Source organism: Pelophylax lessonae (genome assembly GCF_965119305.1).
Source record: "Pelophylax lessonae genome assembly, chromosome: 2".
NCBI classification, from domain to species: Eukaryota; Metazoa; Chordata; class Amphibia; order Anura; family Ranidae; genus Pelophylax; species Pelophylax lessonae.
Window position 1 is genome coordinate 514,904,109 of NC_138769.1, and position 26,219 is coordinate 514,930,327.

At 46.6% G+C, this 26,219-nt stretch overlaps 1 protein-coding gene across 1 annotated transcript in view; it reads left to right on the forward strand.

Annotated features, from left to right (window-relative positions):
• DIS3 (DIS3 homolog, exosome endoribonuclease and 3'-5' exoribonuclease) overlaps positions 1 to 20,458 on the forward strand; it is a 138,329-nt gene extending 117,871 nt beyond the window's left edge. Inside the window, exons 20-22 of the mRNA XM_082246330.1 lie at positions 344 to 502; positions 4,292 to 4,414; positions 20,033 to 20,458. Coding sequence (XP_082102456.1) covers positions 344 to 502; positions 4,292 to 4,414; positions 20,033 to 20,116 — 366 coding nt within the window. The 3' untranslated portion in view covers positions 20,117 to 20,458. The remainder of the gene's footprint in view (positions 1 to 343; positions 503 to 4,291; positions 4,415 to 20,032) is intronic.
• Positions 20,459 to 26,219: the final 5,761 nt, after the last annotated feature.

The following is a 26,219-nucleotide window of genomic DNA, read 5'->3' on the forward strand; positions in this document are numbered from 1 at the left end:
CAGTTTGTTGGCTGATGTCCAATCCTCCTATAGGCAGAAGTATAACTTAAGGTAAAGATTCCCTGTGTCCCTCAGTGGAGTCAAAGAAATGGATTTTATGGTAGGTACAAACATTATTTTATTAGCCAATTGGAGATGAGCAATCTTTTAATCCTAAAAGCAATTGACACCTTGATCCCATCACAGTTTTTTTTTTACTTCTGCTCAAGGGAAAAAAAAGGGATTTCATAGACAAACAAACCTGTTAGGTTAACCTTTATTTTGATTGTGTGCCTAGTTTAACAATGTGCTCACACCTTTTAATTTTCCCTTCTCCTGTTCAATGCAATTGTTTCTTATGCAGCTGTTCTTTAAAAACAAAGGAATTGTGAATGAAGAAGGCTACATCTTGTTTATTCGGAAAAATGCGATTCAGATATTGATCCCAAAGTTTGGTTTAGAAGGCACGGTCTTCTTTGATGACAAAGACAGAGTAAAGCCTAGGCTACTTTACAATGACGAGGTAAGGTCAACTGAAATTGATTTAGTCTTCAAACATATCTTTACTATCTTTTTCTGCAGTTTACGTTGATACCTTGGAAGCAAACGGCATTAAGCCCCAGTGCATTAAGCCCTAAAAACATCTACTACACCACATGCATTACAAAGGATACCATGTCACTGATTGACGTGTTTTATCTTGGTCACTTGTAATCCAAAAGATTTATGTAAATATTTTAAAAGGTGCAAGTGAATGTATAAAATATGTATTCTAATTACACAGTAATTTCACCCTGTTTCTGTCTCGGACACAAACAGCTGAGACCCAGCAGGGAATCAGTTCTGTCACATTCTTTTAAAATTCTTTACAAGTCTTCGCTGCTGTCCAGGACCTTGTAACAAAACCTGTTGCCACTACTTGCATGGTCATTGGCTTTAGCTTTTCAAGTGAAATATCACTTTTACCAACCTAAAAGAAAACCAGTGCTGAAATATGTTGGCTACCATTGTGGATTTCCTTCTTATAAAAGTTCTCTGTCCTGCTGTTCCAGTGAACTTCAGGGCCCATTCATACCTTTCCTGCTTTGTGGTTGTGGCAGTGTACATGTTGCCTGCGTTAGCATGTTGTGGTGCCATTTATTTTTAAAGGCCCAACGTACGAATTTAATTTAATATAGCTTCACTGCGCATGAGTTGCAGTATACCACAACACGTACATGTTCTACAGTGCATTATGATGCGCTGTGATGTCAAAAATGTTCCACATCAGTTTTTTTCTTTTTTTTGGGCTAGACTGCCATAACCCAATGCATGGTAATGCATTAAAAAACAAGGGTGAACACAAAGTCTGAATGGGACCTGGGAGTTCTGACGTTATGCTTTCTTTCTTCAGCAGTGCCATTACACTCTAAAGTAAAGGTTTCCTTGATAGAATTCTCCAAACTGCTGTGTTGAATCCCCAAAAGGGTTAATAGCCAAGCTCTGCTTGTTGCAGTTGTACTTCCCCCATTCCACCCATAGAACAAGCAACTTTTACTCCACAATAAAATGTCACAGGTTGATGCATAGGAACCAGAGTAAAATGGATGAGTCGCCATAAAACAAAATGTTTTCTTAAGCCCCAGTTCACACTGATGTGATTTCCAATGCTTCTTGGATTACTTTGAATCGAATGACAAGTGAGATAACATCAGTTTCTATGGAGCCTGTTCGCACACATGCAGTGCAACTGCAATCCAACTTTATAAAGGGTCCTGTGCGATGCAGTGTGATTTTGTGACACCCAATCTATACCATGCCCTTTGGAGCTGGGTAAGAGCCTGGTCCCTGCGTGGGGAGTGTGCTGTGCAGCATGCTCCCAGGATGAAGACATGTAAGCATACTGTATAAGCGGCCTCCCAGAAAAAGACCCACTTCAGTGAGGCCGCATATGCACTATATTGCCAAAAGTATTGGGATGCCTGCCTTTATATAGATATATATATATATATATATATATATACACACACACGAACTTTAATGGCATCCCAGTCTTAGTCTATAGGGTTCAATATTGGGTTGGCCCACCCTTTGCAGCCATAACAGCTTCAACTCTTCTGGTAAGGCTGTCCACAAGGTTTAGCTGTGTGTCTATGGGAATGTTTGAGCACATTTGTGAGTTATGGGCACATTTGTAAGATTAGGCACTGATGTTGGACAAGAAGGCCTGGCTCGCTGTCTCCGCTCTTTTTTTATCCTAATGGTGTTCTATCGGGTTAGGGTTTAGGACTCTGTGCAGGTTCCTCCACCCCAAGCTATCTCATCCATGTCTTTATGAACCTTGCTTTGTGCACTGGTCCAACTCATTTGTTGGAGGGGGAATTATGTTGTGGGGATGTTTTTCAGGGGTTGGGCTTGGCCCCTTAGTTCCAGTGAAGGGAACTCTTAAGGCGCTTGCATACCAAGACATTTGCTTTGCTTTGTGCAGTCATATTGAAACAGAAAGGGGCAATCCCTAAACTTCGGAGCATGAAATTGTCCAAAATGTCTGGATATGCTGACGACTTAAGAGTTTTCTTCACTGGACTGAAGGGGCCAAGCCATACCCCTGAAAAACATCCCCACAACATAATCTCACTTCCAACAAATGAGTTGGACCAGTGCACAAAGCAAGGTCCATAAAGACGTGGATGAGATAGCTTGGGGTGGAGGAACTTGGCCTGCACAGAGTCCTGACCTCAACCCAATAGAACACCTTTGGGGTGAATTAGAGCAGAGACTGCGAGCCAGGCCTTCTCATCCAACATCAGTGCCTGACCTCACAAATGCGCTTCTGGAAGAATGGTCAAACATTCCCACAGAGGCACTACTAAATCTTGTGAACAGCTTTCCCAGAGTAGTTGAAGCTGTTATAGTTGCAAAGGGTAAGCCAACTTAATATTGAACCCTACGTACTAAGACTGGGATGCCATTAAAGTTCATGTGCGTGTAAAGGCAGGTGTCACAATACTTTTGGCAATATAGTGTATGTGTACAGGTGACAGGAAGGGGCATATTTTAGAGCGGTTACAGATGTGAAGTCTTAACAGCTTTAGACAGTGATTGGGTTTGGAGCAAAAGGACAGGTCAGAATTAAGGAGTACCCTGGCATAGGGGGAAGGACTGATAGGTGTATTATTGAGCTTGATGGAAAAGTCAAGGGAGGATGGCGCAGGTGAGAGGAATATTACAAGCACAGTTTTAGAAAAGTTTTGTTTGAAATGGTGTGACATCTATGTTGATCTGTTCATTAGTAAGTTTAAAATGTGAGTGGAGGCTGAAGGCGTGAGATAAGGAGTGGAGCGATATATTTGGGTGTCATCAGCATAGAGAGGGTATTGGAAGGTTATCAAGTGACCAAGAGAGGAGGTGTAGATAGACAAGAGAAGTGTCCATGGATAGACTCTTGGTGGACCTCTACAGGAAGAGGGGAGGAGGTGACAGAAGTTCAGGCAACACTGAAGGAACTTTGTGATAGATAGGAGGAGAACCAGGAAAGAGCAGAGTATTGGTGGCCCAGGGAGTGCAGTTTGAGGAGGAGCTGATGGTCAACAGTATCAAAGGCAGCTGAACTGTCTAGTAGTAAGAGTATGGAGTAGTCGCCATTGATTTTAGCAGTAAGTAGTTCTTTAGTAAGATTTATTATGGCAATTTCTGTAAAGTTTTTAAGCATGTTGGTGATCTGTGCATGCTTTAGAGGGGGGAGAGTAAGGTGCCTGTAAAGAAGAAGAGATTGAAGATGTGAGAGCATGGGAGATAGAGTAAGAGGGAACAAGCTCTTGGGGACAGGTGGTTAGGTGGGCATCTGAGAAAAGCTTGATAGAGTTAGATACATGTATCTTTTTATTTAGGCAGTATTTGTTTAGCAGGGATTTCAGCTGTAAAGTTAAAGCATCCTCTAATAGAAGAGTGTTTCAGAAGAAAGTTTTCAGATTAACTGAATTATTAGCAGGCACCTTGTAATCCCTTCTCTTTGGCAAGAGTTAAAAATAATAATTAAAAAACAATTATAGTTTTACTTTAAATCATGGTTTTTGCTTGTCCAAGCTTCAGTAAAATAAAGGTGAATTGGTGTTTGTATTTGAATGATTGCCTGACATAAGCATGCCAATGTTTCTGATTATCTAGCCCCCAAGACCTGTACGATAAAGCGTTTGGTAACAATTTTATTAGCGCTGTTGTCCTTCATGTTGGTTGAATTTATTGTATGCCCTGATATCCAGTCAACATCTTCCTTTATAATCCAGCACTTGTCAAATAATATATTTATGTTGGCTTCTAATTTATTTTCTAGATTCCTTCTTTGACTGTGGAAAACACTACCTTATTTATGTTTGACAAAGTAAAAGTAAAAATTTCTTTGGATGCTTCAAACATTCAGCACCAGAAAATACGGATGGTTCTCGTGGAGCCTGAGGTAGAAACTGTCATTTTTTTTTTCCTTTCTTTAAATTATCCTTTTTCCTAGTGTATTTATTAATTACCTTTTTTTGATGAGCTTAGAATAAATGATTGTGTACTCTGAAAAGTGTTATATCAGTGTTAAAGCGGAACTCCAGCTATTTTTGCAACTGCTAGGTAATTTAAAGAAAGCTAACCTGAAGTTTCACTTTAATAAAATTATTAAAAGTAAACTATAGGTACATACAAAGCTGCATTCATTTATATATTTGTTATTCCTTAACCCCCCTGTGGTAATTCCGAGTGTGGCTCGGGGTTCATTTCTTACGTCCTCTGACAGACGCAGCCACAGTTTCCTCACAAATGGGTAATGCGCCATCTACAGGAGTAAGACTAGGCAGTGAAACTCATAGAAAACTTTTTACTAGACACACCCTTAGGGGCTGTCCCTTCAGACATTACCCCAGACACACTGTGCTTCCTAATCAGTTTCTTGCTGCCTAGTTTAGGAGTAGGACCTAGGTTTTTCCTTCTGGGACTCCGGTCTCAGTTTTTTATTTCTATGGGAAATGTTTATTTTTTCTTTACTTACTATCGCTAGCTAGTGTCAGGGGGATCCTCCTGGTGAACTACAAGCGACAGCCGGGCTGGGGTTTCGCGCGTGAGCAGGTTGTGGTCCGCCCAGGCCTCGCCACGACAGAGCCCCGATGGATGGGGACGAGCCTGCGAAAATAACTTTCACTGGGACGCATCACCCTGGAACGCCCTCAGTGGCTCAGGTGAGTTGCAGCGTACCCCTCTTGGCTGGCAGCACACCCGCTCGGGGTGGGAGGCGAGCTGCCTCGGAGCGGATCCCTACGGGATGGTGAGTGATACTACACCCCTTGTGTCCCTGGGACAGTCATCTGTGGGGGAGCTGTGGGCCCAGTCCTAAGGATGACAGCTGCGGACTCTGTAAGATCCCCCTGGCCTGTCAGGAAAGGTCCAGCCCTCCCTGCTCTCTATGGGGGCGCTGTAGCTGCACCTAATGCCTGGGGGGGGGTGTAGCTTCTACTTGTCCTGGGGGGTTCCCTGTGGTGGATTCTCGCGGTGGCCTTGTTCCCTTGGTTCCTGATCACTGGCGCCATTTCCGGCCGCCATTTTGGGTGTGGGCAGCCAGGCTGCATCAGTGTAAGGCAGAAGCCATTTTCTTGCCTTGCTGTGTGTTTTGCCGCCGTTTTCGGGCGCCATCTTGACTGTGGGCAGGTCGCGCTGTATGGGTGGCAGCCATTTTCCCTGTAACTTCCTATGTTTTCTTATGGTACCATGTTCTTGTGGCTCAGGGGGTTCGGCCTCTAGTGACGTTTGGTCACTTCCTCCAGAAGTTTCACTTGCTGCAGACAGCGTGGAGAGCGGTAGCTGATTCGGTTTCTGACACAGTAAGGGGGTCTTTAGTCCTTTTGGCCATTCTTCAGACACACTTTGCCTCTATCAGTATATCTGCTAGCTAAAGGGGAACTCCAGCGGTAACGCGGTATTGTGGTGCGGACCGCAATCGCGGATTTAAAGGGCCAGTGTTCCTTTTTTTTGTCTATTGCCAATATGGAGTCCCAGAGTGATAAATTCCCTGCTGATCTTGTTTGTGCATCCGGGTCATGGGGATCGCTTTCCCTGGTGTCTGTCTTCAGCCATAGAAACTCTGGCATCCAAAGTGGAGCTTGTCATGTCACAAGTTGCTATTAAAAAATGGCCGATGCCCTCTCGGTTTACTGATTCAGAGCCTGATGTGGTTGCCACGGACACTGCCCTCCCTGAGGGATCCCTGTCCTCAGTCAGACAGCGAGGAGGGGGGGAGTCCTCCTCGGCCGCATCGTGGGACCGCACTTTGATGGAAGCACTGTTTTACTCAGTCAGGGAGACTTTGTACATTGATGATGAGCCCACACAGTCAGAAAAGCGGGTTGTCTGTGGCTCCCGCAAAGCCCAGAAGTCGGGTCAGGTTTTCCCTTGTCGCGGGGAGTTTCACGTGCTGGCGTTGCCCAAGCATTTTCAGCACCGTTACCCCTTTGCAGACTCATTTTCCAATTGCTGGACAGTGTCACCTAAGGAGGACCACACTGTTTCCCGGTTAAGTAAGTCCACGGTTGTGCCCGTGGAGGACTCCTCAGTGTTTATGGACCCAGTGGACAGGCGCATGGAATCACTTTCCCGCCTACACTTGGTGGCGGGCTCATTACTTAAGCCTGTGTTCGCCTCCATACTGGTTTCTCAGACGGTTGCGGAATGGATTAAGGTGCTTAACTCTCCTACAACTCTCATTGAGCTCACGGACCGGATGGCTCAGGCAATGGTCTATCTGTGTGATGCGGCCCCGGACGAGGCTCCCCTGGTCGCTAGAGTATCTGCAGTGGGGATTGCCTTTCGCCGCATGGTGTGGCTGAAGAGCTAGTCGGCGGATCAGGCTTCTAAGAAGGCCGTGTCTGATCTTCCCTTTTTGGTGACTCCTTGGATGAGCTGCTCAAGGGTCTAACAGGGGGTAAGAGCACGCTTCTTCCCCAATCTGCAAAAGGCAAGGCACCTCCTTCAGGGCTCACCGGGGGCTTTTTCATGCCTCGGGGGCGCAGGAAAAAGAGAAAAGTTCAGAGCTTCCGGAGAGGACAAGAAGGCTTGATCGGATGAGCCCGAACCTGGCCAGTCCAGTTCGGCGGATGATCTCTCCTCTGCATGATGGGACACCCTCATCTGATTCGGGGGTGGGGGGACGTCTGCGTTGCCTTCTGGGAACCTGGGCATCTCTGGTTCATGACTAATGGGTTCACAAACTAACTCGTTCGGGGTTCAAGACCGTATTTCGGTCCTGTCCGGCAGACAGGTTCTTTCTACCATGTCTCCAATTTTCTCCGGATCGTTTGTGGGATCCCAGGGAGGCGGTGCAGGCTCCGCTTGCGCAGGGGGTGGTGGGGACGGTTCATCGGCAGGAATGTTTTCGGGGTTTTTTCACCCCTGTTTCCGGTGCCAGGAACCCTGAGCCTTCACCGTGGTTTTGACCGGGGTGTTAGCTTTGTTTCCGCACAATGGGATTTAGACCCCTGTTAAAGGTCAGGTGTAGACCTTTTGCCTTTTTTGCTTTCAGCATCCCTTGGCGACTAACTTCTTGATTTGCACCTTTATTCAAGGGGTGCGTTGTCTGGCTCCGCTGAGGTGATCCCCTTTACCTCAAGGGGTTCTCTATTTGGGTTTGTCCGTTCTGTGATGGCCCCCCTTTGAGAAAATCAAAAACCTCTCTCTGCCTTTGCTGTCCCAGAAAGTTGCCTTTCTGGTGGTGATCACCTCTGCTCGCAGGGTGTCTGAGTTGGTGACTCTGTCTTGCCGTTCGCCTTCCCTGGTCGTTCATGGGGTTATGGTTGTTCTGCGACCCAACCAATCTTTTCTCCCTGAGGTGGTGTCTGCCCTCCACCTCTTTGAAGATTTGTTTTGCCTTCACTTTGTGTGAAGCTTATGCATCCCAAGGACTTTGCTTTGCACTCGCTGGATGTGGTACGGTTGATCAGGGTTTACCTGTCGGCCACGGAATCTTTTCGGACGTCTGGTTCCCGGTTTGTCCTTCCTGAGGGGGTTCGTAAGGGTTCGGCTGCTTCCAAATGGATCAGACAGACTATTGTTCAGGCCTATTTCCCTGTGAAGGCACATTCTACTGGAGCAATGAGTGCCGCTTGGGCTTTTCGCCATCAGGCCTCAGTGGCTCAGGTGTGTAAAGCGGCGACTCGGTCGTTTGTACACACTTTTACAAAACTCTACTAGATTGATTTGCTGGCATCCTCAGGTGCTTCCTTTGGCCGCAAGGGTTTGCAGGCTGCTGTGTGCTGAAGAGACATGGTTTTCTCTTCTGGGGGTGAATTTTTGTTTTGGGGTAAGCTGCTGTTGGTTGAGCTTCTGTTGCCCTTTTGGCTATGTGTTTTTTTCTGGCCATGATGGGTTGGTTGCGTTCTTCTCACCCCTCATACCTACACTGCTTTGGGACGTCCCATTTGTGAGGAAACTATGAAGTGACTTCGTTTTGTCAGAGAACGTAAGAGAAAATTTAATTTTTGTAAGAACTTACCGTAAAATTATTTTCTCCTCTGAGAGACGTCCTCTGACAGACGTACCCCCCGGCCTTCTATTGCTTGGGGTTGGTTGTCTTTTCCTTAACTGCTTGCTACTAAACTGATTAGTAAGCACGGTGTGTCTGGGGTAATGTCTGAAGGGACAGCCCCTAAGGGTGTCTAGTGAAAAGTTTTTCTAGGAGTTTCACTGCCTAGCCTTACTCCTGTAGAGGGCGAATTACCCATTTGGGAGGACACTATGAAGTGGCAGCGACTGTCAGAGGACTCGGAGAAAATAATTTTACGGTAAGTTCTTACAAAAAATTTTCAGTACCAAAAGCAGTAACCCTGAGCCGCACTCTGGGTTACACTGTAGTATTCCTGTGGTGACCCTTACCTTATCCCTACGATCCCCTGATGTCCCTCCCACTGTGTCCTCCGTCCGATGCCGGCATCAGTCTTCTGGGTTCCCTTTCCTGCGAGTGTCGGTGATACAGGGGGCGGAACCGGGTGGGAAATTAAGCGTAAACAAAACATGACATGTGTAACGGATAAACCGGCACCCCGACTAGATACCTCAGTTGACGGATGCCGAGGCACAGGGGGAACCTTCCCCTGCAAAGCATAGGCCTGTTCAATGGTCTGCCTGATCCATTTGGCGATGGTAGAGGCCGAAGCCGCCATGCCCTTCCGAGGACCCTCTGGAAGAACAAACAAGGAGTCCGTCTTTCGAAAAGACTCAGTCGATTTAAGGTAAACCCTTATCGCCCGAACAACATCCAGAGAATGCAATCTCACCTCCTTTGGATGTTTAGGCTTCGCGCACAACGAAGGCAAGACAATATCCTCATTAAGATGGAATTCCGAAACTCGTGTCGGAAGAAACGAAGGATTAGGTCGCAAGACCACCTTATCCAAATGAATAACCAGGTACGGAGACTTGCAGGACAAAGCCGCCAGCTCCGACACTCTGCGAGCCGAAGTGATCGCCACCAAAAAGGCGACCTTTTTGGACAACATAGACAACGAGATCTCCCTGATCTGTTCAAAAGGAGCACGTTGTAACACAGATAGAACGAGATTCAAGTCCCAAGGGGGCAGAGGATCCCACCCTGAACAAAGGTGCCAACCAAGGAGTTGGAAGCCACGGGACGTTGAAACAGAACGGCCAGTGCAGACACCTGACCCTTTATCGTAGCCAGCGCCAAACGCTGATCAACACCCGTTTGAAGGAAAGACAGCACACGGGAAACCGAGTACGTGCGGGGTGAAAACCCCCTGGACTCACACCAGGCAAAATAGGCCTTCCAAGTACGGTAATAAACCTTCCCTGAGGAAGACTTCCTCGCGTTGATTAAAGTATGAACGACCTCTGGAGAGAGACCCCTCTCCTTCAGGACCTCGGTCTCAACAGCCAGGCCGTCAAAGCCAGAGACTGTAAAGCAGGATGGTATATCGGTCCTTGAGACAGGAGATCGTCTCGAAGAGGCAGGCGCCACGGGGCGTCGACCGCCAGATTCACGAGGTCTGCGTACCAGGACCGGCGAGGCCAGTCCGGTGCCACAAGAATCACCGTGCTGCGTTCCGAGTGTAACCTGCGAAGGAACCTGGACAGCAACTGAATCGGTGGAAACGCGTACATCAGCCTGTACTGATGCCACGGGGCCACTAACGCGTCCGACGCGTCTGCCCGAGGGTCGCGCGTCCTTGCCACGAACCTTCTCACCTTGTTGTTGAGACGAGACGCGAACAGGTCCACATCTGGAAGACCCCACTTCGCGCACAACATCTGGAAGACAGCCGGGTGGAGAGACCATTCCCCCTGATCCAGGGTCTGGCGACTCAGATAGTCCGCCTGCCAGTTCTCCACCCCCGGAATGTGAACCGCCGTTATCGCCGGGACATGAGTCTCGGCCCAAGACAGAATGTCGGCCACTTCTCGAGCCGCTCGGGCACTCCTGGTGCCCCCTTGGTGGTTGATGTAGGCCACCGCCGTGGCATTGTCCGTCTGCACCCGAACCGGGCAGCCCTGCATCCGGTCCGTCCAGCGATGAAGACAGAGACTTATCGCACGCAATTCCAGAATGTTGATCGGAAGGGAAGACTCCCCCTCTGACCAAGTCCCCTGGGCGGACAGAACGCCCAGAACTCCACCCCAGCCCGACAGGCTGGCATCCGTGGTGATTACCGTCCACGAGATCGGACGAAACGACTTGCCCCCGGACACCAACGGGGACTGGAGCCACCACAGAAGGTTTCCTCTGGTGCGATGACTCAACGAGATTTGAAGATCCAGAGATTGAGGTCGCCCGTCCCACCTGGACAGGATCTCCGCTTGGAGACCCCGCGTGTGAAACTGGGCGAATGGAATCGCCTCGAAGGCCGAGACCATCAATCCCAGACATCTCATACACGTCCGCAGAGACCTGCACCGAGTCCAGAATCATTCCCAGATAGGGAAGACGAACCGACGGACTCAGTGTCGACTTTGGAAAATTTATCGTCCAATCCAACCAAACTCCTGCAGAGTTTGCATCGTGACAGACAGGTCCTTCTCCAGACCCTGGCTGGTCGCAGACCGAACCAGAATGTCGTCCAGATACCCCAGGACAGAAACGCCCTGGGCCCTCAATAATGCCAGAACCGGTGCAAGCACCTTGGTGAAGACCCGCGGAGCCGAGGCGAGACCAAAGGGCAACGCCACGAACTGGTAGTGATCCTCCGCAATGGCAAATCGAAGGTATCTCTGGGGATGTGAAGATACGCATCCTTCAAATCGATGGAGGCCATGAATTCCCCCGGAACCAGGGCAGCCACCACCGACCGCAGGGATTCCATGCGGAACTTGCGAACCGCACAGAGCGGTTCAGAGCCTTCAAGTCCAGAATTGGACGAACCTTGCCCTCCTTTCTGGGCACGGTGAACAGATTGGAATAAAACCCCCGAAACCTGTCCCGGTGAGGCACCGGAACCACCACTCCCTGAGCCCTCAGGTCCCGCACCGCCAGGTGCAGGTCCCGCAAGCGCTCTGGAGACAGTTGAAGATTTGAGGGAAAAAATCTGCTCTCCGGCCGAGAGAGAAACTCGATCATGTAACCAGATCGAACGATTTCCTGAACCCATCTGTCCCGCACACGGGCCAACCAGGGCTGAAGAAAACCGAGCAAGCGTCCCCCCACCCCAAAACTGGGTGAGGGCGCCCCTTCAGGCCGAACTGTTATGGGCTGCAGATCCGGATTGGCCGGACTTCTGTTTACCAGACCAGGGCTTCTTCTGAGAGCCTTGACCTTTGAACGGTTTGCCCTTGTAGTGCGGCCGAAAGGCACGAAAGGACCCCTGAGGGGGCCGAAAATTAGCATGCTTCTTCCCAGAAGCCCCCTTAGCCTTGGGGAAATGGGGCAAGAGAGTGCTTTTACCCCCGGTGATCCCCTTAATCAACACATCCAGGGACTCCCCAAAAAGGCGAGACCCATCATAAGGTAGATTGGCTAAGGTCTTACGTGAAGATTGGTCCACCGACCAACATTTTAACCAAACCAGACGGCGAGACAACACCGCCACGCTGTGCACACGTGCAGCCAACGGAACCAGGTCCAGGTCCGCATCACACAGATACATGACACCCTGGTGGATTTGATCCACCATATCCAGGGTCGCCGGCGAGGCCGAGTCGGCCACTAGGACGGGCCTAAGCATCTGCGTCCAACTTGCGATCGCCTGGGCCGCCATGAGAGAAGCAAACAGAGCCTTAAGCATAGAACCCATAACAGAATAAGTATGACGGGCAAGAGACTCCAGTCTCCTATCCGTGGCATCACGGAACACAGGGGAATCCTCTGCAGGAATCGCAGTGGCTTTGTTCAAAACCGCAATTGCGTGATCCACTGGGGGAGGCACACACCACCTTTCATCAGTGGAAGGCGAAAAAGGATAACGCAGCTTGAATCTACTTGGTACCGCAAAAGGTTTGCGCAGATTGCGCCATTGATCCTTAACAGCGCGCTGAAAATCATCATTGCAGGGAAAAACCTGCGGCGTCCTGCGTTTTCTCTGCGTCCCATAAGCCGCCAAGGCAGCGGGGGGACACACTTCGTCCTGCAAACGCAGCGTTTGCTTTATGGAAGCAATCAACTCATCCATGATTGCAAGCTCTTCAGGCGAGCCAGGGGGAGAATTATCAACCCCCTCAACTTCAGCCTCCACCTCAGACCCCACTAGATCAAGAGAGGAGCGGGACCCCGATAAGGAGGCCCCCGCCATAACAGCCCCATCACCTTCACCCTCAGAATCAGAGGAAAGAGCAACTCTGGGCCTTTTAGTAGATTGAGCAGCCACCAGCATCTGCACCTGAGCAGCAAGGCCAGCCACAATAGTGGCTAAATCCCCCCCTGGGGGGGAAACAGCGGTCCCCTGGCTTTCCACCAATGCTGTAGGAAATTTGCCCTCCTGAGAATCCATTGCCCCTGTAATGCCAGACAACAAAGGGTTAACTGCCCCTTTTAAGCAAGCGCAGCCCACCGCACCACACTCAAGCACAATAAGACTTATGGATAGCAAGAACAGAAGGATAAAACCTGAGGAGACCCTCGCCGCTGCTGCTGCCTCGATCGGTGTTCCTGGAAAGAGGAAGTGATGCTTCCAGGGCGCTCTATGTAAGCCTATGGAGGCTACAAGAAAATGGCCGCCATGCATGTAAAACATGCGGCCGGAGCGAGTGTAGGCAAAATGGCGTCGTTTGGCGCCGAAACCGCCGCTCCACAGTGCATTAAAACACACATTACATTCCAAAATCAGAATACATGTCAAATCGCCGCAGCGATCGCTGTATATGCCCAAACATGCCAAAAAAACATGCCCCACAGCACACAGCTTCTCACACTGACCAGTCTGACACACAGTGTCATACAGCTCCCCCCCCCCCCTTGCAGCCCACAGCATGCAGCCGAGAGATAGGGAGACAAGCAGTGTGAATAGAGGCAGGTTACACAGTCCCAGACTGACACCCCCCCAGACAGACAGGTCCCCACATAAATACACTTGCCTCACATGGCGTGGGGGACCCGCACAGGCGAACAAGCCGCTGCACATGAGGCAGGGAGAGTCGCATTCAAGACGCACACAATGGGGGTTAAGAAACCGCACAGCGTCCAGTGAGGTAGCCACCTCACCAATCATCCCTGCACCGAACAGGGATGGGTCGTTCACTGTGCCAGGAGCGTTACCTGGCTGAACGCTCGATGGCAGACTGGGAAGCCACTGACCCACGACCTGCGACCAGGGGGATCAGCCCGAGACCCAGTCCGCATGATCCTCTTCATCAGAAGAACTAACTAACGCTGACAAAATAACAGCTAAGTAAAGGTAGAGAGAAAACTCAAACAAAATTTGAAAAAGAAGAAAGAGTCTGGGACAGAAAGTCCCAGCACAGAGAGAGCCAGCCACTCCTGACAAGCTAGACATTAAAACTGAGATATGGTTGCAGGAAGTAGGAGGGTATTGACTGAGGGGACCACCCCTTGAGGGTGGGATATGTTAAAAGCTTTATTGTTAACATATTCTGTTGCCTAGCTACTCCTTCGGAGCAAAGTCTAATACCCCATATGTGACGAATATGAAGAGGCGGCGACTGTCGGAGGACGTAAGAGAAACAGAGTTTTACACTCCCATACAGTCTAAACAATCCCTTCCCTCTGCCTAATTACAGTATCATATGCAGATGAAAGTGTATACAGGAACAGAATTAACCTAAACTAATTATCTAGCCATCTGGACAGAACAATGTGAGGTCATTAACATTTAACAATGGGACAGGTAAACTTTAACACAATACACATTCCATCTCCAAACAGACAATAGGGCAAGTCTGCCAATGACAGTCTGTGTGTGTCTCTCACATTGAAGCTGGAAAAAAAACATTATCTCAATACACAAACAATAGGGAAAACGTGTCTGACATTTAGGGATTTGTAATACACACATTATTTAGGAATCACAGATTTTGTGGCAATGGTGTACAACAATCTAAGTCTCCAAGTGTAAAGTGGGATTAAATCTTCATATAGAAATATGAAGATATTGCTGACAAATATTACTGTCCCACTTGAAGCAATCCAAACCATTAAGTATCTGTTTTTCACTTCCAGTGACAGTGAATACTGTCACATATCTTCCCCCCCCCAAAGGTAGACTGACCAGGTACCAGACCTCCAATCGGTCTGTGCCTGAGTTAGTCAGGTAGCAAGTCCCAAAAAGTCAATCCTTTATGGCAGCTTACTTGACAAAGTTTCACATAGTTTGTAAGTTTGTCCTGGCAAGGCGCATGGAGCTCTCATAGCCGATCAATCTGTGGAAGTCTGGTTTGGGCCGGCCAGACTGGGCTTCTTGGTCACCCTGTGTCTCTAATAGACACAGGGTGACTTAGACATAAGAGGGGCCTAATGGGCTAAGAGAGCGATTTTCCATTCTCTAAGGTAGGTTGTAATCCACCGACCCTCCCAATGTCTGCACCCACCCAGTACCCCAAACAAATTTTCTGGAAAACAGCGTTACTCACCCAGCCAACCTCTGCCTCTCTCGTAGAACATAACCGCTGCTGGGGATAAGTGTGGACTGGCCATTCTCCTGGGAGTCCTTTCAGCCGCTGGAGAGAAGACAGGGTGGTGGGGCTCACTTCATCTGGCTGTTGGGGATCTGGGCCGATTATCCAGCATCCCTGGGGTATACAAGTGAAGACTGTAGTCCAATCCACTACCACAGGAACTCTTTTGTTTGTTGAGGGCAGAAGCCAACCGCGCTCTGCTCTGTTGCCAGCTCCTCTGCTGGGTTGGTGTCATCATTCTGGGGCACCAACTGCTGCTGGGAAGGGGAGTCAGCTGCTCAATCTTCCTTACCCTCATCTGGCAGTTGGAACAACCTTTCTCCGGTACTGTCTCCCAGATGCACAGATCCTGGCCGGGGAGGGAAGACAGTTTCCTCCGCTCTGACTGACTGTTGGGGAGGGAGGGCAGCAACCTCCTCTCCCTTCTCACCCTGGGCCTCTGGAACTGCCACAGGTGGGGGGGGAGAGGTCGTTGACTCTCTGTCCGGCTGTCAGCACTTCAGCTTGGTGTAGAAGCTTTACTTCATCAGCTTGTTGCTGGAGCAATGGGCCAATTTCCCCAGCTTCCTTGACCTCTGTAGCTTTTGCGGGTGCTGGGCAGAGGTTGGTAGCACTCTGCCCTATTGCAAGCACTTCTGCTGGGTTTGGGTCAGCGAATAATACTACCCCCAGGACCTGGTTGGGGGTCTGCTGTAGAGAGGAGGGATCGCCTACCTCCTCGTATTCCTGCGGGGTAGGTTGGGGATCTGGACTGGCCGTCCAGCATCCCTGTAGGTCTGGTGTAGGGACTGTGGTCCCATCTGCACCATTGGGGTCAGGGCTGTTGTCTCCCTGTGGTTGGGGAGAAGGATCTGTTGTCTCCTCTCCCTGGAAGGTACACTGCTGCTGGGGAGGAAGGACGACACCTTCAGCTCCCTGTAACACATACTGCTGCTGGGGTGGAAGGATGACACCTTCAGCTTCCTGTGACTGTCTGCCACTGGGGAGTAGAACCGACTGTCTCTATTCCCAGTAACTCCTGCTGTAGCTGGGGGTCTGGGCTGGCTGCCCAGCCTCCCTTTAGGTAAAAAGCGGTTTTAGACCAGCTAGAAAACAGTGAATTAGAATCACTTGCAGAATTGAGCGATAGTGATTAGTTGGGAAATTCGTCATCAGACACTGAAAGTGACGACAGCGATGATTCTGCGACTGAGCTTAGTGATGTGCTAACTTGGTGCTCAATTGACTGCGGTACTGATCAAGCAGTGCCCCCAAGATTCCCAATTAAAGGAGTGCCTGGTATGAAAGTAGAGGTTGAACACGACAACCCCTTGGCATACTTAGTTATATCTGACCGATGAGGTTATTGAAAAAAATTGTTACTGAGATAAACCAGTACAAAGGGCAACAATTAGCTACTCTGCTTTGGAAGTTTCTGATATGCAGAAAGTGGGAACTAATGACCAAAGATGACATTTGTACATTTCTGGGCCTAATAATACTTCAGGGAGTAGTGGGGAAACCCCTGCAGAAGTGGCATTGGCAACTAATCTTGCCACTCCATTCTTTGGCACGGTCATGTCAGAGTACAGATTTTCCCTGATCATGAAATATTTACACTTCGAAAACAATGAAGAATTTGATTAACCACTTAAAAAAAAATGTGGTTGAAGGATATATAATCCTTCAACCTCATTTTTTTCTTGTTATAGGGATGGAGACGCCGGGCACTACCTGCTGGGGTCTCTTTCAAAGTCCCACCTAGCCTATTATGTTTGATTAACCACTTTACCACCGGAGGATTTTCCTGCTGTACATCCAGGCCACTTTTTGCGATTCGGCACTGTGCGACTTTAACTGACAATTGCGCGGTCATGCAACGCCGTACCCAAACAAAATTAACGTCTTTTTTTTTCCCACAAACAGAGCTTTCTTTTGGTGGTATTTGATCACCTCTGCACTTTTCATTTTTTGCGATATTAATAAAAAAAATGCGACAATTTTGAAAAAATAACAATATTTTTCTACTTTGACAGTTAAAAAATATCCAATATATTCAATTTTTGTCATATATTTAGGCCAAAATGTATTTAGCTACATGTCTTTGACAAAAAAATTCTCAATGAGCGCATATTTAACCGCTTTAAGACTGGAAGATTTTACCCCTTTTCTGACCAGTCCATATTTTGCGATTCGGCACTGCGTTGCTTTAATGGACAATTGCGCGGTCGTGCGATGCTGTACCCAAATGAAATTTATGTCCTTTTTTCCCCACAAATAGAGCTTTCTTTTGGTGGCATTTGATCACCTGTGCGATTTTTAATTTTTGCGCTATATACAAAAAAAGTGCAACGATTTTGAAAAAAAAATTTCACATTTTTTTTTATATGAAATTTACCCCCCAAAAAAATGTAAAAATCTAAATTTTTTAACATTTTAGGCCAATTTGTTTTCTGCTACATATTTTTGGTAAAAAAAATCGCAATAAGCGTATTTTGATTGGTTTGCGCAAAAGTTATCGCAGCTACTAACTACGGGAGATTTATGTCATTTTTATTGTTTTTTTTTTTTTTAACTAGTAATGGCGGCGATCTGCGATTTTTTTTTTTTTTTTTTTTTTTTTTTTTTTTTTTTTTTTGCAGGACTGCGACATTGCGGCGGACAGATCGGACCCTTCACTGATATTTTTGACACTTTTGGGGGTACCAGTGACATTACTACAGTAATCAGTGCTATAAATATGCACTGTTACTGTAAAAATGACACTGGCAGGGAAGGGGTTAACTTTTATTGGTGATCAAGGGGTTAATGTATGCCTGGTGCTTACTAACGTGTGTGGGGGGTGGGGACTGTGTGACACAGGCACAGATCGCAGGTTCAGCTATGCTGAATCCTTCAATCTATCCCTGCCTGTCACTTAGGAGATCCGCCCGCTTTGTTTACACAAACGGGCGGATCTCCACACTCGATCCCCGACGATCGGGGAAGAGCGGCGGTGATCACCGCCGCTCCTCCCCTGGCTCGACTCCCGCTGTGACTGAATACAGCGGGAGCGAGCCTTCGGTGGTGCGCGCGCCGCCCACAAGGGGAGGAGTCCAGCGACGTAGGTCTACATCGCTGCACGATATCGAGCCACTTTGCCGCAGTACCAGCTCAGTGAGCGGTCGGCAAGTGGTTAAACTTCTCATCCTGCATAAAAACTAAAGAAAATTTGGTAAGTATCTCAAATGATTCAAACAAATTTCCAAGGAAGCTATGTGCCAGAAAGAGATATCAGCATAGATTAAAGTCTAATGGCCTACAAGGGAAGGCTCAGCTGGGTACAATACATTGTACATCAAAGAGAGCACGATTTGTCGTAAAATCCTACATGCTATGCGAATCGTCAACTGGCTACATTTGTATTCAGTCATATACACTGGAAAAGGAACAAAATTTAATCCAAAATACAGCAACTATGAAATGGCAACATGTTCTGTTCTTTCACTCATTGAGCCATTGCTAAATCAGGGCTACTGCGTAACAACCGACAACTTTTATATGTCTCCTGGACTTTGAGTTTCTTCTGCAAAACCAAATAGATGCCTATGGAACCGTTGGGGCTAACCGGAGAGACATACTGCCAATGTTTGGCAATAAGAAGCTGAAGACTGGAGAAATTATTGCCTGGCAGAAAGGCAAAATTATGCCACTGCGATGGCGTGACAAGAAAGATGTGTGCCTAATGAGTACATTTCATAATGCCTCCACTGTTATGGTGCGCACGAAAGGTGGGAAATAAATCATTAAGTCACAATTAGTGATAGACTACAATAACACCATGGGAGGTGTTGACCGAGCCGACCAAGCAATGACATTCTACCCAGCAATTAGGAAACGGCAAAAGATGTAATACAAGAAGATCTTTAGACATCTTGAGCAATGCTTGTGGAATGCCTACATTCTGCTCAAAAAAAGAGTGACAAGCCCTGTGATTCATTCTGACTTCATTTGGAAAGTTGCCAAACGTATCTTTGTGAATAGAGCTGGACATCGTGCTGGTGGCGTTGTAAAAACCGAAACGCCAACAGAAAAATATTCAGCACCTACAAGGATGTGCGTGGTTTGTTGCTCCAAGTGAGATGACAGTGGAAAGAAAATCAGAAAGGAAACCAGGTTCCACTGTCCCGATTGTGACGTCGGACTTTGTGCAGTCCCATGTTTAAAAATTTTTCATACCTGGGATGTTTACTAAACCAATATGCAGTGTCTAGTATTACAGTGATAAGTAATTTTGCACCCTTGTTTGGACACATTTCAGTGTTTTTGGTTTGATTTATATTATTGAATTAAATTTATTGTTATATTATTTATGGTGTTGTGTTTCAAACTTTAACATACCTAGGATGTCTACTAGACTCTTGATTGGACAGATTTAAGTGAGAGTTATTCCTAAGAATTACAGGCCTACAATATAAAACAACAAATTTCCATGCAAAACAATGTACCGTTTTGACATTCAAAAATACTGACATAATCTGACTGTCAGGGAGGTTAATACATCACTACATGTATTTTTAATGCAGTGTAAGAAGTACCTGAAGTCTATTTTACAGCAGAGCTTCAACGGGCGGGGGGGGGGGGGGGGGTTAGCTGCATGAAGAGCCAATCAATATTGCAGCAGTGTTTACTTAAAGATTATGCTAATAAATAAAATACATGTTATGAGGGGAGAGCAAAGTGACAGAGAATTAGCTCAGTAGTTGGGTCTTCTTAGCATGTGTACCCTTTTAAGTTGGATGGCCTGTTTCTCCAGCATTCTTAGTACCAGTACTGGTTTTTGAAGCATCCCTCCAAAGACCTGTTTAGCTGAATCTACAAGAAAGGTGGGTCATCCTGTCTAGGTTATTGGTTTTGTTTTACTAAATTCATTCTACACTTCCAGTTTGTATTGTGGAATGTTTGATTGTTTCTAGAGGATGTGCTTCTTATAAACTTTCTTCTTTTATAATAGATTCCTGGTGTTACCATAAGTGAGAGGGACCAAAATACCACCAATGGAGAGCCAGTAACCAAGAAGAGCAAGAAGGCAAAATAGATTTGTTCAAACACGATGCATCCCTCGGAGCACTAAATGTGGATAGGACATTTAAAACAATTATTCCATATTGGTCACTGGTGACAAGTTCCTAGTTCTTTAGTCCCTATGTTTCAGTTATCTATTTATCTTCTGTTGTCCTTTGTTTCTTTCCTCTTTTAGGAAAGGCCCTTTAAAATATACCATCAGATATTGAGAAATATTGTTCACTTGAACAATACCCCTGGTCTTAAACATGTCCTTAATGATTCACATAAGTTTAATAGTGTGTTCATTTTGCTATATTCCCCTGGGCCATGACATTGGCTAAAGATTTGCCCCATTAGTGCCTTGCCTGGGGGAAGTTTTCATGAGCATGGTCCATCTATTAAAAATGTTTTACATGACACAATTATTGTAACTTACCTTTTGAGATTGCAAAACTTCAACTTCTGCAAGATTTTGTACAAAATGTTGAACATTTTTTGGAAAGAACATAAAATGAGAATATATGCATATTACATGACGAAGGTTTTATGTACTTTTAAGTAATTGGTTTACATAACCTTTTAGTTTTCTTTTTTAAATGAATACTCGTTGCAGGCTGTTTTGTGACTTTATCTGTGATGTTGTTTTAAACATGAATTTGATATTTTTCTAATTGCCCAAAATCCAACAATAACATACTTCAAGGATAAACATTTGTAAAGTGCAAACCTGTATTATTTGAACTGCATAAAGATTGTGTTTAACCTAGAGTCTGCACTTGTGTTTTTATTCATTCTATGTGTATTATATTAGTCTATTCTAAACTGCTCACTGCCAGAACTAAACACCCCTGTAAGGTAATATAGCTTTCTGTAAACCAAGTACGCTGCCTAATATTCAGGTATTAAAACACTTAAAGTGGAACTCCGTTCTGAACATTTTTTAGCTGGCAGTATTGGTTCTGTCTTGTCTTAGTGCCACGTACTGCTTGTTTCTCCCCGCCTGTGTAATATTTGAGAAATCCAGGGTTCATTATTTGAATCCACATCCTGTTCCAAATTATTATGCAAATTCTATTAAGTGTCACAAAGATTAAATATTTTGTTTTTCAGTTTAACTCATGGATGGCATCTCAGGGCTATTTTGATCCCGACAACCTTAAGCGTGATCATTGCACTATTAAGAGATTTGTGGCTGATTCAGAACACAGACGGGTTTGTGCAGATAAAGGCACATTGAGGAAGATTTCTGCCAGATCCATGCATCGGATCAAGAGAGCTGCTGCTAAAATACCATTACATAGCAGCAAACAGATATTTGAAGCTTGAAAAGGAAGGAAAAAAGTTGGTAAAAGGCGCTACCTGTTTATGAGGAGAATTATGATAGGAAGATAGTATATAGTGCAATGTTAGAATAATGGCAGGGAGATTTCTATAGTGAAGCAAATACAGGTAGGCAGGAATACTTTAAATTCCCCAATAAACAGGAGCAGAGTTGAACATTTTACTAGGAAGATCTTGCTACCCAACATTTTCAGGTTGGCAGGAGTGGAGTCAGGAACTATAGCAGGAAGTATATTTTTAATTGACTTAACTCACCAAGCTACTTTTGGATGATATTTTAAATATTTGAGGTGGGGGGGGGGGTTAGGTTCACATTAGGGGATTGGAATAATAGGATTTTTCCTACAGCTTACCTGTAAAATCCTTTTCTTGGAGTACATCACGGGACACAGAGCTGGTAATAACTATTTGGGTTATACGCCACCTATAGGTAAATGGACACTGGCAACCAATAGACAGGAAGTTCCTCCTATATAACCCCTCCCATACAGGAAGAACATCCGTTTTTGAAGCAAGCAATGAAGAGCCCAGAAAAAAGAGGGGAGGGAGCTCTGTGTCCCGTAATGTACTTCAAGAAAAGGATTTTACAGGTATGCTGTAGGAAAAATCCTATTTTCTTTATTGTACATAACGGGACACAGAGCTGGTAATAATAACTATTTGGGATGTCCCAAAGCAATGCCTTTGAGAGGAGGGGGGACACAGTCCCAAATTTGCCCCTGAGCAAAGAAAAACCTATACAGCTGCTTGCAGTACGCTACTACCAAATTGAGCCCCTTCACAGTCTCTAACGTCCACTTGGTAGAATTTTGTGAACGTATGAACTGAAGACCAGGTAGCAGCTTTGCAGATCTGGGCCAAAGATACTTGATGGTGCACTGCCCAAAAAACACTTACCCTTTTGGTAGAGTGGGCCTATAAGTTAAAAGGCGGAACCTTACCTATCAAGCCATAAACTTGAGAAATGACCTGACGAATCCATCGAGAAATAGTGGAGGAAGTTGCCGCCTGGCCTTTCTTAGGCCCAACCAGCAATATAAAGAAAGCAATCAGTATTACGGATCTGTGCTGACCTGGTTAAATAGACTTTAACTGCACGTACAACGTCAAGAGAATGTAACAACCTTTCCTCAGTAGACTGAGGATTAGGAAAAAAGAAGGAAGAACAATGTCCTGGTTTAAGTGAAAACCAGAAACTACCTTTAGGGAGAAAAGGATGAGGACGAAAAACTATCTTATCCTTATGCAGAATTAGAAAGGGTTCTTTACACGACAGAGCCGCTAACTCGGACACCCTTCTAGCTGAGGTTATAGCAACCAAAAAAAAAACAGCTTCCTCAACAACAGTAGTAAGGGAATATGCCTGATAAGCTCAAAAGGCTGCTTCAGCAAGGCCGAGAGAACCAGATTCAAGTCCCAAGGACATATAGGGGTGGTTTAACTGGTGGAACCATGCGAATCACACCTTGCAAAAAAGTTTGCACTTAGTGCGTAGCCAAAATTATTGACAAAGCGGAGACTTGTCCTTTAATGGTTCCTAAGGCCTATTTCAAGTCCACCCCTAATTGAAGAAAGGCAAGAATAGCATACTTTCGTGGATGCTATTTCTTGGATTCAAACCAAGAAATATAAGCTGTCCAAACTCTGTAATACATTTTCCTAGAAACTGGTTTCCTGGCATTAATCAATGTGGCCAAAACCAAGACCTCCCCGGTCTTTTAATATTCTGGTTTCAATAGCCAGACCTTCAAATTCAACGACCGTAAAGCAGGGTGGAATATGGGACCTTGAGATAGCAGATCCGGATGGCATGGCAGCAACCATGGCTTTCCCACTGCTAACCTTACGATTTCTACCTACCAAGACTGCCTGGGCTATGCTGGGGCCACCAGGATTACCAGTTTCCCCTCCACCTGTATCCTGTTCAGCACTGGAGGTAGAAGCTAAACTGGTGGAAATGCATTAATCAGGTTGAACCGTGACCAAGGAGACACCAGAGCATCTATTCTGATCGCAATCGAATCCTTGGATCTTGAATAAGTTGTCCAGTTTGTTGTTGAACCTGGATGCCAATAGATCTACATCGGGAGTACCCCAGCGTTGACAGATCAGCCGAAACACTTCGGGGTGTATTGACCATTCCCCTGAACACAGCTGCTGGTGACTTAAAAAGTCTGCCTGCCAGTTGTCCACCCCTGGAATGAAAACTGCTGACAGACATGGAACATACCTCTCTGCATGATAGGACATGGTTCACCTCTTTCTGAACCGACTGGTTCCTGGTGCCGGACTGAATCCTGACAGGACATCCCTGTAGTCTGGATGTCGAATAATTCAGTGCCAAATGGGCAGCTCGGATTTCCAAAAGGTTGATGGGTAAAATATTTTCCGTCCGAGCGCACGTTCCCTGGGCAGATAGATCCTCCAGGACAGCACCCCAGCTCAGCAGGCTGGCGTCTGTAGTTACCACCTTCCAGGGTACCGGCAAAAAAGATTTCCCCTTGATTAAGTTGGTGGGAACCAACCACCAAACCAGATCCCGCCTTCCTCGGGGGGGAAGGAACATTGGGCAATCCAAGGCTTGGACTTTCTTGTTCCAAGCCAAAAATACTATTCTAAAGTCTGGAGTGGAACTGCGCATAAGGAATTGCCTCGACGGAGGACACCATTTTGCCTAGCAACCTCATGCGTAGCCGAATGGAGGGAAACTTTTGCCCCCTTACGAACCGAACTAGCTTCTTTTGAGGCAGAACCTTCTCTGATGGCAAGAAAATCTTCGCCTGAGCGGTGTCTAAAACCAGACCAAGATATTCCAGGACCTGAACAGGCCTTAAGGCCGACTTTTCTCTGTTGATAATCCAACCCAGACTTTCTAAGAACTGGATTGTAAGAGACACATCTTGTGTCAGACCTGGGTTTGAATGGTTCTTGAGCAGCAGGTCGTCCAGGTATCCTATTATTGAGATGCCTTGAGCCCTTAGGAAGGCCAATATTGGCGCCAAAACCTTTGTGAACACTGGAGGAGCTATAGCAAGCCTGAAGGGCACAGCCACAAACTGGAAATGGCACTGCCCCATTGCGAAACCCAGTAGCTTTTGATGGGGCCTGAAGATTGGCAAATGAAGGTATGCATCCCTGATATCTATGGAGGCCATAAAGTTTCCTCTTCGTAGAGCGGCTACTACCGAGCTGATTGATTCCATGCAAAATTACTGAAATATTGATTTAGAGCCTTGAGATCCAGAATGGGTCTCGCCTCGCCACTTGGTTTTGGCACTCAAAAGAGGTTTGAATAAAACCCTGTGAATCTTTCGCTGACTGGAACCTCCACAATTACACCCTGGATACACAGGTACTCTAGGGCCTGGAACAGGGACCTCCTTTTTTTCTGGGCATGTAGGAACATTTGAGCCCAGAAACCGATAGGGAGGAAACTCTCAACTCTCATCATGTAGACCCGAGCCACAGTGGATACGACCCATTTGTCTTGAACCACTTGTTCCCACGTTTTTGAAAACTGTAAAAGTCTCCCCCCCCCCCCCACCCGAGTGCTTGGGGGCGCTGCTTCATAAGGCGGACTTAGAACCTGCTTTACCAGGCTTTTGGACCAAAGGCTTCTTTTGACCTTGAGGCTTTCTGAAACCTGACTGCTGAGGCCGTCAAAACTGCTTCAATGATGCTACAATGGAAGGTACAATGACGCTCAGAGCCTTAAAAGACGGGTTTTTATTCCTTCTCTTAACAGGCGATAATGCACTCTCCCTGACAATCCCCCCCCCCCCCTGAGATTTTCTGGATATATTTACCCAGATCCTCCCCAAAATAATGCTCCCCATGAAAGGGGAAAGCTGTCAACAATTTTTCAGCCACAGAACTCTGCGCATATGAACAGAGAGGATACTTGTTGGATAGAATCCTTAAGCGCATCAACTGAAAACAGCAAAGCACGAGAAATCTCTGGTAAATCATCCGCAGATTCACTACCAATAGGTAGATCCTTAGCCTCTTAAAATGCTCCTTTAAGGACTGACAGAACCCTATAGCTGCAATGGCTAGTTGCACAGCAGAGGCAGCAACAGCAAAGAAAGCCTTAAATAAGGATTCCAGTTTCTTATCTGCTGGATCCTTAAACACGTGGGCATTATCAACTGGACAGGTTAACTTTTTATTCACAGAAGAGATAGCTGCGTCAACAGATAGCATAGCCCGCTTTTTCTTGAAACTCCTCCACATGATATAGCAAAGGAAATCTCTTTGGGGGCATGAACAACCTGTCAGGATAATCCCAATCTGCATACACCAACTGCTGCAGCAGGGGGTGAAAAGGAAAGGCCTGAGTCCCCTGCTGAGGGAGTAAAGAACCTAGCGAGGAATAAGAGACTTCAGATACCTCCGAAGGAGGCAATATAAACCCTACCCACACCCTTTCAGTGAGGGATTGAGTTGGCAATCTCTGGGAGTGAGAGGCTGTAAATGGTTCCTGGGACTCAGAATCCTCTGAAGAGGAAATATGATCAGCCTGTGACTCCATGTCACCAATGGCTACCTCCTCATCATCTTCAACTGCCCAATCTGGTTCTGGACCAGAAGCCCCCATAGGACCTAGGGCTATAGGCCCCACCTCTTTGCTGGGCCCAGGTGCAGGAGAAGGGGATCTAACCCTTTTCTTCCCACCCTGAGAAACAGAAGAAATCATCCCAGGTATTTTACCCTCTAGGCCAGCCAGGGCAGATGCCAAGTCATCCTTAGTAACATAGGGAGAAACGGAAGCATCAGAGGTAGCAAAAATACCT